This window comes from Amblyomma maculatum, unplaced genomic scaffold (genome assembly GCF_055883805.1).
Source record: "Amblyomma maculatum isolate TAMU_Amacu unplaced genomic scaffold, ASM5588380v1 scaffold_16, whole genome shotgun sequence".
In the NCBI taxonomy this organism is placed as follows: Eukaryota; Metazoa; Arthropoda; class Arachnida; order Ixodida; family Ixodidae; genus Amblyomma; species Amblyomma maculatum.
This window is the reverse complement of record NW_028146741.1, coordinates 1,165,944-1,185,938: the sequence shown is the minus strand read 5'-3', so window position 1 is coordinate 1,185,938 and position 19,995 is coordinate 1,165,944. Positions and strand designations below refer to the sequence as shown.

At 46.3% G+C, this 19,995-nt stretch overlaps 1 protein-coding gene across 2 annotated transcripts in view; it reads left to right on the top strand.

Moving 5' to 3' along the window:
• The window catches only part of LOC146171894 (uncharacterized), an 86,742-nt gene extending 69,055 nt beyond the window's left edge, over positions 1-17,687 (top strand). For both annotated transcript variants that reach the window (XM_084586258.1, XM_084586259.1), the window contains 2 exons: positions 5,328-5,690; positions 15,203-17,687. In XM_084586258.1, coding sequence (XP_084442384.1) covers positions 5,328-5,690; positions 15,203-16,111 — 1,272 coding nt within the window. In that variant the 3' untranslated portion in view covers positions 16,112-17,687. The remainder of the gene's footprint in view (positions 1-5,327; positions 5,691-15,202) is intronic.
• Positions 17,688-19,995: the final 2,308 nt, after the last annotated feature.

Here is a 19,995-nt window from a genome sequence, read left to right as displayed (position 1 = left end):
GCGAGGTGTGATCGGTCCATGTTTTGTTTTTATGGGAGCTGTACCTTTATAATGAAAATAAAAATTCAAAATTCACTCTCACCTGGACGAAAAAGTGGCACGCAGCAGTTTGTTTCATTCACATAGCTCAAAATCTGAAAAGAGTTGAGAAAAATTGCAAGTAACCATTTTGATCGTTTTGTGATAGACAAAGGACTTTCATCGGTTGCCTTGCTCATGCCTCAGAAAGAACTGACAGAGAAGAAACTATTTATATGGGCAGGCGGTTCGCAGTGGCAAACGGTAGCGGCTATGTGTTTTGGCTCGAGCGGTGCGGGCTACCAAACATTGCTTTGAACACAACCAGCGTTCTGTTGAATGCATTAAAGTTCACTGCATTCTAGGCAGAATCCACTTTTATGCCTGGAGCATGCGATGCCAACAGACGCTTTCCTGCTCCACTTGGTCAGCCCGCTGCGGGGGCGTGCGCATGCGCAGTGCGAAATGTACCCTTCTCCTTTTCTCCGCGCTGACTGGTTACGAGGGACAACGGCGACGACTCGAAACACAGGAACGGTCATCAAAAAGCTGCGCTCTAAAATTCCGAGAGTGCTGTGGTATCTACACTGCAAAAATGCGAAAGCCCAAGCGTCGCTGGTGCACACTGTGCATCACGTTTGCTCTCATTCTCATTATCAACTAAATGCAGCATCATTGTCATCGCTACTATCATCCTCACGATAGACGGAGAGAATTATGATGTGCGTTTCACGATCCCAGGCGTGGCGCAGTTGGTGAAGCACTTGGCTGGGGATCCAAGGGATGGAGGTTCAATTCCCAGTGGAGGCAGGATTTATTTGTTTATTTTATTTATTTATTTATGGATGTGGTTGCAAGGGACAACGCCGACGGCGAAGCCACGATAGTGTTTGTTGATGTTGGCATCAGTGATACTCGATCTCTGGCTGCACTTCTGGATGGGGCTGCAGTGCATAGCATCTAAGATGTTGACGAGTGAGCGGTGCTGTGTTGAGAGGAGTATAATCCCTTCTGACGGCATGCACATGCATACTGGTGCCGATGCATTGCTTCTTCTCCATGTCGTTTGCAGGGTGTGGCTTACTGGCTTATCAGCTCCACGTTATTTAGAGGGCAGCTTAGCCTTGACACAATCTCAATTCCGCAACTGCTCCGAGAACAGCGGCAGCAGTCTCACTCTCAAGGGGTCCTCCACAATTTCCACGAGTGCACAAAGGTTTCCTGACTCAGTCGATGCTGAGGACCACTCTGCTTGTTTACTGTATTCAACAGCGATATGACAGCTCCAGCCTGTTTCATGCAAATGCTTCCTGTACAACAAACTGGTATATGGAACCCTGTGTAAAATTAATACTGTATTTACACTGGATTTTTCAGTACTATATGCACTTCTGTGAAGTTATACTTTAATTTTGTTTGCAAATGCCATGTAGATTCTGATATATGCGAGGCAAACATTGTTTACTATTTCTTTTTTTTTTTCTCAGGCAGATGTTTAAGATTCAATGGCGTTTTTTTCTCTTATTCATGTTTGAAAATTTCAGTACAAACACACCCTTATTATTAATAGATGGTCAGTAATACTCAATATTTGAAGCAAAGAATGACACAACCTAAAATTTGGTGTCTCCACCTCTTCTTGGGAAAACCCTGGTAAAAGGTATCTTGTTCCGAAAACTCTAGCGAGGCATTTCTCAAGGTGATCTACAACTGTCCAGTTTACATTTTGCTCCTCAAGTCAAATTTTAAATGGCAAGCTGATCGGTACTTACTAATTAGCCTACTAATTGGAGGTGGGGGTTGGGGGGGTTGAGCACAGTAGCTTTAGTAATGGTAACGCTCATGGTCAATATTGCAGTACCATTTGCTCATGTAATGAACTTATCATCATCACTTTTGTCGTTGAGAATTTGCTAGTTTTTTTTTTTTTTTTTTTTCAAAGTTTCTTAGTGGCTCTAGTTCATAGTGTAAGAATAATACACTGAGGTGTTGACTCTCTCTCCCGCCGCATGTGAGAGCACTGCCCACTCGCGGCCACAAAATCGCAAAATGTTCAGGGAGTGTTGCCATCACAACCGGTCACTTAAAGGTTGCTACGAAAGCGGGGCCCATTGCTAGGTGGCTCGGTCCGGTGTAGTGTGGCCCTGCGCACATGTTTTTGCTACTTTTCGGAGTGTGCAGCTGCACTTCTGTTCTGTTTTAAACATATTCTTTTATTGTGTATTAATATCTTGTGTTTGGCTATCGTCAGCAGAGAAGCGCACGCTGGTGAGCGCTGCACAGACGATGGTAGCAGTGGTGTTTTTTTCTTTAAGACGTGCTTCCAAAAGTGTTTCATGCAGAACTGCAATTCGGGCTACCGGACTTGTGCGGAGCATGTCCAACAATATTCGCTTGGAGAAGTGGCGCTGTGCAATTCCTAGGGTAGACCGGATGTTAATGCCCACTGACCATGTGCATATTCCAGTGGGTGGGTGCGATGTCCCGTGTGCATTATGTGGAGCTCAGTAGAAGAGGGCTATTTGACATGGAAAAGAGGCCTGTGCTTTCTACGGATGCAATTCCTACCTTATTTCCAAACTTTTATTGTCGCAGTGACACTGCATACCGTAAACATTTCACCCAGTTACTGCATTTTTTGTTTGCACTGGGCACAGATATGCAATAAAGTTTTGAATTTTTTCATTCTGTTTTTGTATTCGTGGGAGTACATGACAGTATAAACTTCTGAGGTGGAGATTTTCTTATACAGTCGAACCCGGATATATCGAACTCGAAGGGGATTGCGAAATAGTTCGATATATCGATAATTCGATATACAAAAATTGGCTTGTGACGGCACTTACGATGCCAAAAAACGATACCGTATTTGTCGCGTCAGCAACCCACTCGCATAATGAACCCACCCTGCACTTTTGCACGTAGAAATTGAAAAAAAAAAAAAGCGTTAAGGCCAGCTCGCTCACATGCAGGCGATTCAGCGATCTCAGGGACGAGCGGCAGCGACAGAGCGAAAATTTTCAAACTTGTTGGAACTGCGTCCCTCTCGCTGCTCGAGCCACCGCGGCAGCTCTAAACAAGATTTCTGTGTTGGCGCGGCAGAAATCGCGAGCGTTTTCGCTTGCATGTCGATGGTGCACATCGCTCCGTTTCGGTCGTCTCATCCACCGCACATTTCTTGGAAGCGTGCCAAGATGTTGCGCAGCGATAACGTCGGGCATGTTTATCTTTTGATAGCTCCTGCGGTGCCGGGGAGCGAACTTGGCAGAGTGCCCATGATGGCTTGAGTGCACAAGCCTGGTTCGATTTATCACGCCGTGCTTGGGGCGGGCGTCAGGATCGCAGCAGCTGACCGCGTGCTTTCGTTGATTCATACATGCAAGGATAAACGACTCCCGCAAAAAGAAAAAAAAAAACTGCCGCTTCTTAACGTCCGAACAGCACAACGATAAGAAAGGATGACTCGCAAAAAAAAAAAAAAAGAAAGAGGGAGGGAGGGAGAGAGCTGCCGTTTTTTAACGTCTGCAGGCACCATAGCCACCTCAGCCGCCGCGCGCGCAGAGGGTTCGCAACACACGCTGGAGAAAGCGTTGACGCCTGTCCGAAAACGGGCTGAGCTGGCTTGGCGCATGCGTAGCGCGTGCTGAAGGAGAGAGATAGCTTGGCAAAAGGATGGGCACACCCACGCACATGGCTTGGAAACGTCATGTGTTGGCGCGTGGAAAACGATAACTGCAGATGCGCGCGCCTTTGGGGAATGGGCGCGGTGCTGCCCGGACCTGCCTTCGCCGAACTGTCCCCTCTCATTCCTTCCGCACGTGGCTTGAAAACGGCACGCGGCAAATGGCCAAGAGTGATGCGATCGTCTTTGGGGAAAGCACACTTTCCAGCGCGTGGTGCGGAGTTCGATATATCGAACGACCGGTGAAATTAAGTTCGATATATGACGCGGCTTTCCTATACTTTTACATGGGATTTTCAAAGGGATATTCCGTGAGTTCGATATAACCAAAATTCGATATATCCGGGTTCGATATAACCGGGTTCGACTGTATTATTTCACCTCTTTGTGAGTTTGGTAAGCATACTTGACTACATGCTCACCCCTGCACACTTGAGTCCTTCATGAGCCATTTGGCCTCCAGCAGAAAGGAGGTTATTGTAAATTATGCCCGTTCAACGATAATTTGCATTGTTTCCTCAGACTTTTGTGTTGGCTTAGGGTCTAAAATCTGAAGCGTCCTTTCATCCCATCTGACACATTTCCTACGTGAGAAAGTTTTACCTAATACACAGCCTCTTCACAATTTTGAGTTGTAAATTGCCATGCTATAATAGAGTGCTGCATTTTGCAAATTAGCCCACTCAGTGAGACAATACTTGAACAGTTTTCATATAGTGAAGAAGCAACGATAAGTGTGAAATGAAAAAATTTCCTGTTCAATAATTTTCTGCCATTGTGAGCGTAAGGAAGGGGCACGAGGACCCCCCACTTACATTATCATGCTTAAATTTGTGATTAGGTGTAGTGAAACATGAATTGAGCGAGCAAGCAGAACGTGAATGGGCTTTGAGTGCTGCTCGACCGTGAATATATCGTTAACTGCTTTATGCAAGAGAATTTCATGTAAGCAAAGTTTCAAGACTGGCACACTACTGATTTTAATTTCAAGCAATGAATTTTATTAGCGTTTTGATTACAGTCATGCCAGTAACGCAAAAATCGAGCTTGGGCAGCAGAATCTCAAGCCGCCGGAACTGCTGAACTGGGCCTGCTGAAATCAGCGCCACGTAGTGGCTTGCAACTGAACTGTTAGGCGCGCCCCGCCGCGGCCGAACATACTCTAGACGCTCCACTAGGAGCAGTGTGAACACCTCAGTATTCTTGCACCGTGGTCTAGTTTCACACCCTCACTCTCGCAGTTTGCATCATGCCAAGATGCCGAGCACCAAATAACATTTCTGCATGTTTATCTTTTGGTGGGATCTCCTGGGAGGGTGGCGCTCTAGGCAAAGTTGGCAGAGCACTAAGTTTTAGACATTCTTTGCGGCTTTTTTGCGGGTGCTGAGTGGAGCTAAGCGATGAAAGTGCGACTCATTTCTACGAGTTCCAGAAAAGCTAGCTTTATACAGTGAGAAACAGTAAGCCCAGCCTAAAATGATAGGTTTTTCAAAGCATGGTAATAGAGATAAGTCCTGTACCAAGTATCTTTCATTCTCCTTTATGTCGCTTGTTTTGGATAATACGATCTCTTTACTCTACGTTCCATTCCCGTGATAATTCGAGGTTCCACTGTAAATGCCCGCAGTTGCGCCGGATCAAGTGGACAAGTGACATGCAGCCACCGTTGAGTGGCCACTGGAAGGCATGGAATGTGCCCGCCACCACCGTGGCGCCGGCAGGGAGGGTTCACCGCCCAACCATTAGCCGGATTGAGCGTCTGGTGGTACCAGAGCCTGAGGAGGAGGTGAAACAGGAGGAAGAGGAGGAGGAGGACGCGGACTGTTACATCAACGGTGGACCGGCGGTGTGCCACCGGTGCGGCTATGTCACGCTAAACCTGCGTGTGTTTCTGCGCCACCGCATGATGCACCGGGATGTGCGTGCCTTCTGCTGCCGCTATTGCCCACAGCGCTTCTGCCTGCCTGAGAGCCTCTTCTTGCATCTGCAGGTGAGACTGAAAAAAAATTAGAGTGACACTTCAGCTTTGGACTGAACACTGATCAAAATGCGTGATGAGATTGTGGCAGAAATTAAAGGGTCTTGCTTTTAAACTTACCGTTCAAGCATATAAAAAGTAAAGATCTATAATTATAATTTGGCACTGAAAATAGCACAAAACAAACTGAAGTGCTACCTTATGGATAAGCACTGCCATTATCAGTGTGGTCCACCACTCGATGACACCTTATGAAAATATCAGTGATGTCGTTAAGATCACAGAGTTTCTTTTTTTAATTCAGGGGTGCTGGTCATGTTTTACCATAATCTATAGTCTTTCTATCTATGGGGCTGTTCAGTAGTTTGCATTGCTGATGATGTGCTTATAGCTTTGGTGACTAGATTCCACCACAATGTTTTGAATTTTTGACGGTCCTACCTTAACCACCAATGGATGTCGGGCGTCATGGTGACAAATTTAGCACTGCAACTGTTACAAACACACAAAGCGAATGCAGCTAAGGACTCGAATGCTGTCACACTTCCTCCCTCTTAAAAAATCTTAATTGGCCCAGTTGCTTTTAATGCTAAAGGCCGATTCACGCGATGGACCGTCAGTCTGTGGGCCATGTGTTGCATGTCCACATGCCATTACTATGTGAGACATGCTGTTGGCCCGTTTGCCTAACAAGCGAGAATTGTCAAAGGGCTTTTCTCCAGCGGGCTTTAGCAGTGGGCCGTGAATCTGTTTGCACTAGGTGTGGCAACTAGCCCATTCTTCCCAGGCCTAGACTCCCTCACTGCAGGTGCGCAGCTTGCAACTGCAGTTGTAGGACAATACAAGGAGATGGACCTTCGTACTGGTGGCTTGTAGTTAGTTGATTGTTCGGGATAGGGGTGCATAGAGGGGAAGTTGGACAGAGGGGTCGTAAGCATGACAGGTGAATGCGGACAAAAGCTCTTCTTCTCCATTTTCCTGTTTCCTGGTCTTGTTAATAGCCTAAATGTAGTCTAGCAACTTTGGTCTGTCCAGTGTGTCGCTTGCCTTTTTGGTTCGCCGAGTCCGCTTGACAGCATTGGATCATTGACCAGTTTGCAGTGAAGTGTGAACATGTGATGAGCGGCCCACAGACCAACGATCCCTCGTGTGAATCGGAGTTCTCATTCTGCGCAAAATATGGCATTGTCGGTGTTGTGAGCAAAAAATCATGGGCATAGCTCTGGCAGGTGGTATTTGGCAGACGACATCGCCAGGGAATGATTGGTTGGCAGGCTGTGGGACATCATGAGAGTACACATTATGGCAGGCACTGTCATAATGTGTACTCTGGTTTGTCCGTTGAGATAGGGCTTGTCCATTGAGGTCATGTTTGTCCGTTAAGACTCTGCCTGCCATCTATGAAATGTTGAAAAAAAGCCCATTCTTCGAGCCGCCTGAGCAGCCAGTAGATTGCTGGCCGTAGAAGCCAGTGCATTAAAGGTGGAGCTTAAAGAACTATAGACACCAAATTTTGGTGGCATTTTTCTTCTTGTTAAGGATGCGTAAGTTATTCCTGTTAATCAATCTTCACGCACTTTTCGCCAGTGACAATAAATAATTCATAATTTAATTTTGATTTCTCCTCATTTTTGGTTTCAGTAGCCGAGAGATGGCTCACAATCATGTCCAGATGCGCGGAATGAAAAAACAGGGATATAATCGCAGATTCTTCACTTGTAGGGATTCCTGTTCTTGAGGCAGGCTGGCTTTATCATTGTAGTGAATTCAAATTACACAGCAATGATTACAGTAGAATCTCGGTGATACGAACTCTGCTGATACGAAATTCGGTGTGATACGAATTCATATAATTCCCCGGCCGAATTGCATTGCGTTCAGTGGGCAAAAAATCGGATGTTCCGAACACTTTTTCTTTTCACGACGGGAGATACGAACTTCGGTATCACGACCGGTCGAGGCCCACGCACACACGCACAGCGAGAAAAGCGTGCGCAGCGGCGCAGCACTGACAGCACGGATCACGCACATGCGCGCGAGCGGGAAAAAACCGGCTTGGCAACCCGCAGCAGCAGCGAAGTTGGCGAAGGAAGGCGGCGATATCTTGCCCCCCCCCCTCCCGCTCTCTCTCTTTCTCTCCCCTCCCCCCGCATTTTGTTTTTTTTTTTTAGTTGTGCGCACGGCCTTGCGGCCCTCTCCACATTTCTCCGCCGCCCCACAGGCCACGCTCTTCCGCTTTCCGGAGTCTCTGCTGCAGCGGCAACACGTTGCTACACGTTGCTTCGTTTTCTTGTTTGTTGAGGCTGACACCGCGTTGATAGCGTGTCGTTTTGTGATCATCTCGGCAGCGCGAAAAGGTACATCATACTGCAATGTCACGGAAGAGAAAGGCGCTGAGCTTTAAAGACAAATTGGAAATTTTAAATAAAGTGGACAAAGAGCCCAAGAAAAGGCGCACTGACATGGCCAAGGAGCTAGGCCTGCCGCTGTCAACGATCGTTGGTTAGCGCGACCAAATTATGCAGAATGTGCAGCACTTCGCGATGAATTCTAAAGAAGCCAAAACTGCCCACCATGTGAAGTTGGAAGAGGTTCTTCTAACGTGGTTCAGAGAGGTCACGGCGGCCGGCGTCAGCATCGACGGAAAAGTGCTTCGTGAGAAGGCAGCGGACATCGCACTCACACTTGGAATTGGTGACTTTCAGGCCTCCGGATGGATTCACCGGTTCAAGGTGCGTCATAATCTTTCCCACAAGACCGTTTGTGGCGAAGGAAAAAAAGTCGACGCCTCCGCCGTGGAAGACTGGATGACAACCACACTGCCGTCTTACATAGCGGGATATGAGGCACGTGATGTTTTTAATGTAGATGAAGCAGGGCTGTTTTACAATCTCCAGCCCGAAAAAAGTTTGTGCTTTAAAGGCGATGCCTGCCGGGGCGGACAAAAGAGCGAACAACGTATCACAGTTTTGCGCGTTGCAACGCCGACGGATCGGAAAAGATGCCGCTGACAGTCATTGGCAAATATCAAAAGCCCCAATGCTTTAAGGCAGCCGGTTGATTGCCCTGCGTCTACAAGGCGAACAAAAAAGCATGGATGACGTCTTCTTTGTTTATGGAATTCGTCACGTACCTCGACCGCAAGATGTCTTGCCACGACAGAAAAATAGTTTTGCTGCTGGACCAGTGCACCGCCCATCCAAGACAAATGACACTACAGAGTGTTAAGGGGGTGTTCCTGCCCCTGAACGTAACAAGTCATCTGCAACCACTGGATGCTGGGATTATAAGGAAGGTTAAGCACCATTTCAAAGCTTTGTTGGTGCGCCGCCTCCTCGTGAAGATTGAAAGGAAGGACGCGAATCTCCAGATCACTCTTCTGGACGCTGTGCATTTTCTTGCAATTGCCTGGGATCGTGTCGTTCCTACGACCATCGCCAATTGTTTCGCGAAGTGCGTGGTTTTCAAATCCGCTGTGGCTACTGCCTCGCAAGTGCCAGACCCGATTCCCATTGATGTCTGGAATCAACTTGACGTCGACTGTTGCGTCGACGATTTCGTCACCGCGGACGACGACCTCGCCACCTGTGGTCTCCGCGCGGTTGAAGATATTGCGGAGGAAGCGTCATCACAGCCTGGCATTCCATGCAGTGACGAAGATGACGACGACCAAAGCGTTGATGACCCACCGCCGACGGCAGCAGAAACGATGCACGCCATCGATGTTCTGCGGCGCGTCGTGACCTCCGAGTCTGTGCGGGAGAAGACAGCGGCCCAATTTTTCAGTTTTCAAAACTCTCTGTTATCACATCTCGCGGAAAAGAAGGTGCAGAAGGATATACGCGATTTCTTTCAACGAAAATAAATATTTCGTACCTGTTGGAAGGCTTGAAAACGGATTTAGCTCGTTTTTTGGTGATACGAAATTTCGGGTGATACGAAAATGTTCGTCTCCCTTTGAATTTCGTATCACCGAGATTCTACTGTATATTGCTGTATTTACATCCCTCGCGTGATCTAGATTTGACTGTGACGCTACAGCCATTGCTCGGCTGTTGAAACTGAAACAGGAGAGAAAAGAAATTCGTTTATAAATTATTCAGCAGTCGTAGGCGAATGTGACATTGTGATCTCTGTACAGTAATGTTCTAGGCATCACTACAGATGATGAAAGACGAACCGAAAAATTCAGTTTCTTTCAGTTATTGCGCTCTACAAACTCAACTAGTAACTCCCCCTGCTATTCCTAGAACCAATGCCATAGTCACCCACTGCCTGGTCTCCTGCCTGCTTTTTCCCTACCTTGGCATTGAAGTTGCCAATTAGTACAGTATAGTACTGCGTTTTTCCTTCCTGCATTGCCGATTCTACATCCTCATAGAAGCTTTCAACTGCCTGGTCATCATGACTACATGTAGGTGCGTAGGCCTGTAGAACCTTTAGTTTATATCGCTTGTTGAGATTAATTACGATGCCTGCCGCCCTCTCATTAATGCTATAAAATTCCTCTATATTATATTCTTATTGACAAGGAAACCTAGTCCTAGTTCTCACCTCTCCGGGCAGCAGTACAGTATATGCCTCATTCGGCCTCCTAACCTCACTAAGCCCCATGACATCCCATTTCCTATCCTCTATTTCCTCTAACAGCACTGCTAAACTAGCCTCACTAGCTAGGGTTCTAGCATCAAACGTTGCCAGGGTCAGTTTTCAATGGTGGCTTGCCAGTGGAGCCAGAAATTCTTAGCACCCCCCCGTCCCGCTCCAGCTGCATCACAGGTCTGACCGTCGCTGTGGCCAGTTGCTTCACAGCCGCTGGTGACTGAGGGCCGGGGTTTTATAGGCCTAATCATGGGAGGCCTTACCCTGTTATAACAATTATTTGTTATAACAATGTTTCCATGGCACTTTAATATTGTTATAAGTGGGTTTGACTGTACGTACTAAAAGCATTATTTGGTACTGATTTAACTGTTGCTTTGTTTAGGTTTGCTTTACCATATTAGCTAGGTAATTATGTTCTTTAGGTTTTTATTGAGATGAAGGATTAAGGTCTTCAGTGCATTTTTGTCAGAGAAGGTGGAAGCAATAGAAGCAACAATATCCGAAGCACAGTATGAAAACTGTCAGATTTGCAGTTCAAGGAACTGGCTACTAAGGTAGTGCAGTGGTCTAATGAAGTGATCAGGGAAGTTGATTTTTTTGCTTCGACCTAGTTTCACAAGTTACTGGCGGTGCATTACGCCGGTTGTTTGAAGAAGGCTACAGAGCCACTCTGGTGAAATCCAAGAATGCAGGTAGTAATGCTCTGTGTTCAAAGCACTTCCTCCCAGACTTTAGAAACACCAGTGGTGAGAGTAGCGAGAGAAGCAGACAACGCAAACTACCATGGGCCATTAGGAAACTTTTCCGGCAACAAAGAACTGCACAAGTTTTCCTACTGCTTGTGTTTCACCATTGAGCCTCTTGGTCATTAACAATCGTGTCAAGTCTGCGTAGAACAAAAGCATGCTTAAAGCACTATATGGGGGCGATAAATAAAAGATGCCAATCACTACAGACCTTTTCAATGGCGTTGACAGTCATGGGGGGCCTGTTGCCAACATGTTGAAGTTGAAGGAGATCCAGCATCGCTCAAGCAAAAACATGAGTAGTCAACGGCGGAAGGCAATAAATTAAACAACTTGAAGGAGGGAAAGTTCATCCTTCACTGCTGTCTGTCCTCACTGGAAGTATCATTGAGCATTGAAGAGGAATTTCTTGCACAGGCATTTGATCATTAGAACATAAAGAGCGTGAATTTTCTGCTTGTTGATGGGAACTTCAAACTGGCGGTGGTGCATGAGTGTGTCGAATAACAGACTCTATTTTAGAATCTATCAAGTCAGGATAGGTAAAGAATGTTTAGTCGGCTTTTTGTTCAAGTATGAGGCGCACAAACAAGCATTCTGTTTCTGCTAACCTGTTCCATATTGTTGCTCGGGTCAGTTGCCATATTGCAGAGATGCAGTATCAACTAGGAAGGTGTACACAGGAAGGGCATCGTGAATAGAAAATTGCGTTCATTAAAGGTGTTTGACCCTAGAAACATGCTCCAAAACTCTCCTTGTATTGCTCCAAAGCTGCTTCAAAACAGCGTTATTACTGCTCATTGTGATGCTCCAAAAATGAAGGGAACACTTAAGCTCGGCCGTAAGGAGTATAGACACCAATTTTTGAAACGGCAGAAAGAATATGGTTGCTTTCCTGGTTATACAGCGATGCTCCCCAAGTAATCCCAACCTCTCATTTTGCTGCAAACGTATTTTAATTTGATTTTAAATGCTAGCCAGGCAAAGACTTCGTTTTTCAAAACCGATCGATAGTGGCATCTCTGTGATGAAAATGTGTACTGTACATAGGTAAATAACATGACTTCATCGAACAACTGTGACGTGGAGTCAGGAGAGCAAAGACCAGTGAAGACGCAGGATACCTCACCGTGTCTGCCCTGTCTGTATCAACTGGGCACCCCAGGGAAAGCTCTGCGCTTCTGCTCACTCGACTCGATGGCAATTTTCACACTGTCTTCGTTGCTGCATGTTACAATTACTTCACTTGGCGTCGATCTCGTGGTCGGCGTGTTTTTCAAGTGCAATACTTGGTATATATTTTGTGCACGTGCATGGACACACAGATCGGACATCGAAAAGGGGAAGCACAATTTATTTACTCGTTTCATTGACACCGCATTCGTGCAACTTAAACCTGGTGTACATTAAGGCTGCCTGCTGTGCTCTGATCCCAAGAGCATTCCTGCACAAGCGCACAGCTTTCGGAAACGGCGCCACCTGCTGGCGCGACGGGAGACGTGAACTGTGCCGCTGCTCCCCGCCTGCCCTAGACGTCACTGGGCCTGTTTTCACATCGGATCGGCAGCAGACGGCGCTTCGGAATGGGTTAACGCTGTAATAAGCGTTGGACTTTCGGCCTGCTTTACTGGGAAGCCTATAGCATAAAAGATACATTAATCTTAATTCGCAAGACGCCTTCAGCAGCGAGCTAACACACGCCAGGCAAGTCGCACCGAACAGCAGCAGCTAAGTGGATGTGGAAAAAAAGCTCACTTGTATCGCTGTAATAACTCTACCAGCACCTCAGCATTGATCAAACAATCCTCCCAATTTATTCATTATTTATGGTCCTTTGTACAGAGTTGTTATGCAGCCGATCGCGGCGGCCATGGCCACAGCTTTGCATGCCCAGATCGCATTGACAGCGCCAGATGGCGCCACATGCTTGAACGGCGCCACTCAGACCTGCCGCGTTGGAACCAATCAGCGCGTGAGCATGGGCAGCATGGGAGTTGCGCTAGTTACGGTGGCTGACGTCTGATCGGGCCAGCACATTTTTTTTATGCTAAACCTTTTTTTTTTCGGACGCCAGTTTGAAGCTCACAGCACCGGCAAACCAGGCTGAGAGAGCAGCATCTTCATAATAATCAGTATCTTTGTTTAACATGTCTAACTGGCGGATATTTCCTGCACGCCAACCGCCAAGCTTTCGTGGCCGCTGTTGGTTCCTGCTTTTCAACTTGAGTCGCTGGCGAGCGGATCCAAATCAAAGTGGTCGGCAATGTCAATAACATTCGTGCCTTCGGGTGAACAGCGTTGTAGAACTAATTATGCTACGCTGAAACAGAACTCGACGACGACATTTTCTTGCACGTGCGATCGCAAGCAGACGAAAAATGCTACTCGTATTCGTCATTAGATTGTGTGTGTACGTGTCGCCAGTGATCAGGAGGTGCTTGTGTGGTGCGCGCTCATGCTCGAAGAGCTCGAAACCGAAACTGGTCCTGATGAATGCCCTGATAATTAATTGAGGCCTGTTGGGGCTTTTTGGGTCGCAGTCCCTCTGTTTTGGACCATGGTAGATCGTTTAAAGCAAACATCCCGAAACAAAAAATGTACATGTCTATACTCCTTTAAAGTTTAGTGCGATAACGTTTCACACATACTAAAATAGTCTTCTCAGTTTTTATTTTTATTTTTAGATATTTTCGCTTATGTGCCGCCAAGCGATGTCAGCAGTAGGCTCGAACGTCGCTTCGTAAAACTTGATGCATCCCATTGCGTGTTCAGCAGAATGCACTGTTTGCATTGATGCTATGCCGGGGGAACTCCACCGTTAATTATGCAATAGCGTTTCACACCCACTGAGGATGTTTCTAATTTTTTTTCTTTCATTCATAGTGGATTTTCGTGTTCCAACATGCAACAACGCAGACACCTTTTTCTATTTTTCTGTGACACAGGGCCCTTACGCTCTCGCGTAAAATGCTCAAGCCTGCTTCCTCCTCCTCTGGTGTTGGCCTCTATGCTAACTTGTGAAAGCAGGCACAACTTGTTCAGACATGTGTAGGCTGTGCTACAGCATGGGTTTATGGTTGCTGAACAGCGCGAACAAATGGGCAGAGAAAGGGAGGGGACACATAGACAGTGCTGAGCAGGTTTGTCCGAGACAGCTGTTGATAGGGAGTGATAACTGGGCGTTCGTAGAGCAGTCTTGCGCCTGAGCTACCGACGTCATTCTGTTCATGTACCGTGTGAAGGCCAGGTGTTAAAATAGTCACATTTCAAAATGAACACCACAGATTCCTGTATTCAGTGCTTTTATTTATTTATTTTTTATTTTTTTTTTTTCAAAGGAAACGAAGGTGATGAAGATGGTGGCATCCAAAGTACCGCGTAAAAGACTGGAAGTTCAGCGCGTGGAGAAACTGGCTGCCGAGATGATAGAGTAGTCTAATGCAGTGATCAGCGAAGCTAGTCTGTTTTCTTCAGCCTCGGTTTGAAGCACACTGGTGGCAAATAAGTTCTTTGTTTATTTACCTTTCATGGAGGAAAAGGGCTTCGAATGTTTGGAAAGCACTGCCCAAGTTGACAGCTGCTGGCAATTCGACCATGCACAAGCCTGGAGGCTTCAGACGTGCATAGAGTTTTGCTCTGAATGCGGGTGGTAGTGCTACAGCAGTCGAAAGCTTTTAATTATATTAGAGTGTTGAAGTACTTGATCGGCCTGAGTTCTGAATAAAAAAACGTGAAAATGGAGAGCCATGCGTATTAACCACCAAAGCGAGTATTAGCGTAAACATTTTGTTGAGGTCCATGTAGCCATTTTGGTCTTCCTAGTACGGACGACTGTAGTCGTGCTACACAGGGGTATGCCAGGGTGCAAGAAGAAGTGAAAGATTAGTCCCATGTGTTTAGGGCAATTCCTCCATGGTGGATTATTGTGTGCTCAGATGGGTATTAATGACAAACTACTATTCTTTTGCGAACATGCATGAGCAACTTTGCAACATTATTGCCTAACTTGAAACACAACCTATGCTGCTGCTAGAAACACGGAGGAATAATTTACCGTTATGCTGAAACTTGAGTGGCAAGATGTTCTGCAGTTTGCATCTTTTGTAGCGAACACTTTGGGCATGTCAGCAACTCTGATGCAGCTCACATATTTTGTCTTGTGTCTTTTTTCAGGTGCACACAGAAAAGCACCCTTACACCTGTTCGAGCTGTGGCTTGCGCACTCGGCTGCTTCTGCAGCTGTGGAGGCACGAGCTGCGGAGCCTCGCGCAGCGGTTGTGCCTCTGCCACCGCTGTGGCCTCATCTGCCACATCCGTGAAAATCTTCGCCAGCACCTGCTCAAAGTGCACAAGGTCTCCATGAGCTCCGCATTTTGCACAAAGCCCTTCCAGGTGTGTCCCGGTCCCAGCTCACCCACCGGTAAGGCTGAAGCCAAACCTTCCGTCAAGGCCACAACCAAGAAAACGGTCCAGTCTGGTGGCAAAACCCGTGTCAAAAAGGAGCCTGTCACGGCAACGGGTAAGCTGAAATCAGCAAAACCAAGAACGGCCAAGGCGGGGCAGGTGACCAAACAGAAACCAGCCAAGCGGGGAAGAAAAAAGCAAGAGCAGGCACCACCAGCTGGTGGCAAGCCGAAACCCATTGGCAGACCAAAAGCACCGGGGAAAGGAGGCAGGACCACCAAACTGAAAACTCCCCAGCCACCGGCCAACGGGTCATCCACCATAACACCGAGTGCAAAGAGACTGAGTGACCATGATGAAGCCAAGGGTAGCTGTGTCATGAAGTGCAGCTCCAATGGTGACTCAAACCACGTGTCTGACATGCAGCACGACAAAGCCGAGTCCGAGATTGTGACAGGCAATGTCACGCCAAGTGAACTCGTCATTTGTGATGGCAGCCCTGTGCACACCGCAAGAAAGTCAGTCGCGAATATGACCGCAGGAGTGCCCACAATAATGGCTTTTCAGGTTTCTTCGGGGCAGGTGACTCTTGGCATGCCGGGGCCAGCATCCTCCTTGGAGCAAGGAAGGCGAAGGACGCAGCGCATTCGTACCCCAAAGCGCAAAATTGATGCCTGAGAACCATCATTGTGCAGCGGGAAGGATGCTGGCAGTTTTTTACCATATTTGCTCATATAACGAATGCAGTCGGTTAGCATACAAATGCGCCCCCATTGCCGTAAAAATCAGGAAAGTTTTATTTGCATGAATAATTAATTTTACTCGTTGGAATGTTGAAATTCACTCTGTCTGACAAACACGAAGGTAGAAGAAGAACAAAGGACAAGTACAAAGGGATATACCTTCCCGTTAGTATTATGTTATCTTCTTTATTGGGACTTAGTGTTCGTTTTGTCAGTGTGCTTTTCAACCTTCTAGAGCCTGAACCACCCAGCCTGGAGGTATTGTTGAGTCAATTTTACTCAGAATTATAGACATAACTCCTAAAGTTAGTATCCAGATTTTTGACAAAAGGGTATGTTCATTATGCAGGTAAATACTGTAAGCTTCCGATCTTGCGCTGTAAGTCTGCAGTTGCTTCTTTTATGATTGAGGCCATCGTGGACAATGCTTTATACATTTTGTACAGTTTTTTCATAATGCATCTGTGTGGTAAGCTATTGTCAGTCTGGCCAATCACACGCTACCCCAGTGTGCACTGTGGGGCAGGAGGAAAAGTTGGAGCTGAGAGTATTGGGCAAGAGTGCTATGTTACTAGTTGCCCAATATTGACATTCACAGCACTCTATGAGAGGCACTTTTGCTTCAGTTTTGCTGAGCAGAACCTCATCACAAGAAATTGCTTCAAGCAGCTAGAACCAAACCAAACCAAACAAACTGAATTAGACAGGGCTTGTCACAAGTAGTGCCAGTATTGTGCACCTCTTAATTCCGCATGTAAATGTTATGTTTGTGCAAAGTATTCATTTGCAGTGAAGATATGTGGGAAGGGTGCATTGTTATTGCCGGAAAAGGTACTGCACTGCACACCTTCTTGTTCTTGTACCTTTTCCTTAGCTCTTCTTGGCATGAGAAATGACCAACAGCTGCACTTGATAATGTCAAAGCTCCACATTTTGGTGGTAGACTGGTACAAGTTCTTTTATTGCTTATGGTTGCTGCTTTTAGTGCTTTTGTTGGCAGCTGCACATAATCATCTCCAGTCCCTTCAGAGCACATCGTTATTGGTGACATTAATACACGACTACACATCCCAATAACTCTTGCTCTGCTGAATTGGTAAAGCGTGTGGTATACATCATCACCTTTGGTTTGCATTTGTGCGTCTGTTTCTCTTTTTCTTTTTTCTGTCGTGTGGAGGTGCCTCGGGGTCAAGATCCTGGCACTTTTCAACGGAATTTTTTGTACATTTTGTGGTAAAGACGTATGCTGAAGTGGTTGCCTGCAATATTTCTGAAGTAGGTCATGCTTCATTAGTTTGTGTGAGTTATACAGAGTTAATATAGTGTGCAGTTCCATGCAGGCTTGCGTGGTTAAGGCCTATATATGTGTACAAGTTTGAAATATGAGTGGGCAAGAAAGGAATAGCACATCAAAGTTATAACTATTGGTTTTTTGGCCCAGCACGTTTCGCCTTATCGAACTGCATCAGAGTGAAAAAGCTATGCTAGTGTAGATTCAGAGTTCAGCTTATCTGCACAACTTGGTAGACATCAGGCAACATAGATTGCATGCACTGCTCTTATTTTCTCTTTTAATCACAGCTGTGCAGCTGGTGCTTACTTCTGTCAACCTCTCCTGGTCATCATCATGAAAGCATGAAAAAAAAAAAAAAACTTGTCACTTTGCTGCTTTCTTCTGTGGTTATATGATTATTCGTACTGCTTTCACATCTAAGTTACAGAACAGCATGGCCCTACTACCGGAATTGCGTCCTTTTCTTTTTCTATTTTTTATATGTACAAAGTTGTGTTCTGTGCCAAACTATCTTGTGTGTACTCCCTTACGTCTCAACACATGCATTGCTGCCACCTGCGGCCAGTGCAATTTCTTGCATGAAATTTCGAGAGGTCGCCATTTTTTGGAAGTTTTTGGTGTTGCGATATGGTGAACACTGCGGGCTTATTATGGTAAATAAAACTTGTTTGTTGCATCATCTGATGGTGTTTGTGTATGGGTGTGTGAATATTCAAAATTTAGAATATGAATCAAATATGTTTGTTATTCAATCCGTATTTGAGAAACTGATATTTGAAAATAACCGAATACCCTGAAATTTTTCAAATTCAGTGTAATTTAAGAAAGCACATTGTTGGGCGAGTTGGTCGTACATACTTAAAGGAATTGCGCTAAAAAAAGACCATGTCTTGTCCATGTCTTTTTTAGTGCAATTCCTTTGTTTAAGTCAGTGCAATTTCACTGCGCTGTATGCTTCACCACAATGCTTGACCTATCCCGTCGGGGTGGCGCAGTGGTTAGGAGCCTCGGCTACTGTGCCCAAGGACGCGGGATCGTATCCTAGCCGTGGGGGCTGCTTTTCGGTGGAGGTGAAAATCTAGGCGCCCGTGGGCTGTGCGATGTCAGTGCACGGTAAAGAACTCCAGGTGGTCGAAATTCCAGAGCCCTTGACTATGACCTCTCTCATAGCCAGAGTTTCTTTGGGACAAACACCGTAAACCAAACCAAACAATGCTTAACCACATGACTATGCAGTGAAGCATTCTCAAAATGCGACGAGGCCATTTTATGAAGGACCTTTTCTTCTGTGAACAGCGCCTTCCCAACAGTGTATGCAAAGTGAAAACAACAAAGCTGGGAAAAAATTCTCTCTTGGGTTTCATCTCATTTGTGGACAGCCGTAATGCAGGAGGTCATCTGATGTATACTGTATCTGATGAACACCTGAAATTACTGTCTGCTAAAGTTTTCTCATCCTGCACCTGACAAACTGGTGGCATGTCGTGTTTGCGCAGATTCCCTGGTGCATTAGTTTTTGTTTCAGCAGGGCATAAGAAGGAATTAGCATCAGATGAGCAGTGTTGGAGCTATGAGGAAGTGTTTTTTAGCAACTGCAGTCATGCAGCTCAGCTCATCTGATGCTAATTCCTTCTTCCCCTCTGAAACAAAGACGGATATGCCAGGAAATTGGTGCAAAATGCAACACGTTTACCTGCACGTTTGCAGCATGCCACCTGATTGTGAGGTGTGGGCTGAGAGATCTTGCAGACACTATTCAAAGCTAAAATATATGTGTTCAATAAGGATTTGCTTGTACATGGCATATTATTGGCCGTGCAAATCAAATTGGAGAAGTCACAGCCATCATATTTTTGCATACAGATGTACTATGTACTCACTCGAACCATCTGTTTCACATTTGGACGCTGTGCAGCTCAGTCTTGCTGGGGGCTGAACGTCTCTCTACGATTTTTACGAGCAGCCAGTTGCGAAAATAAATATAGAAGCGCAAGTGCTGCATATATCCATGGACGTCGCATTCTCAATAGGACCACAAGTGCAAAAGCAAGGCGCCCGTGTGCTGTGCGATGTCAGTGCACGTTAAAGAACCCCAGGTGGTCGAAATTTCCGGAGTCCTCCACTACGGCGTCTCTCATAGCCTGAGTTGCTTTGGGACGTTAAACCCCACAAACCAAACCAACCAGGACCACAAGTGCAAGGTCTGGTGGCAGTGTATACACTGCCACCAGACCTTGCTAGGTGGCGGATCTACTCTCAGAACAGGACCACACATGCAAAGTATGCTCTGGAGTGGCCTCTACACTGCCAGCATTCTTGAGGCGATGGGACCACCTACACTCGAGAGATGGCTGCAAATGGCTGCAAATGTCACCCAAATGTTTGTAGCATAGACGACTGGATCATTCCCTGGAACCCAACTCGCACCAAGGACACGATTTTCTTGTCTTTTTCGCGCGCCATGGCATTGGTTGCTGCATGTTAACTTTCCTGCCCAACTCCAATGAGTAATGAGGCCACAGAGC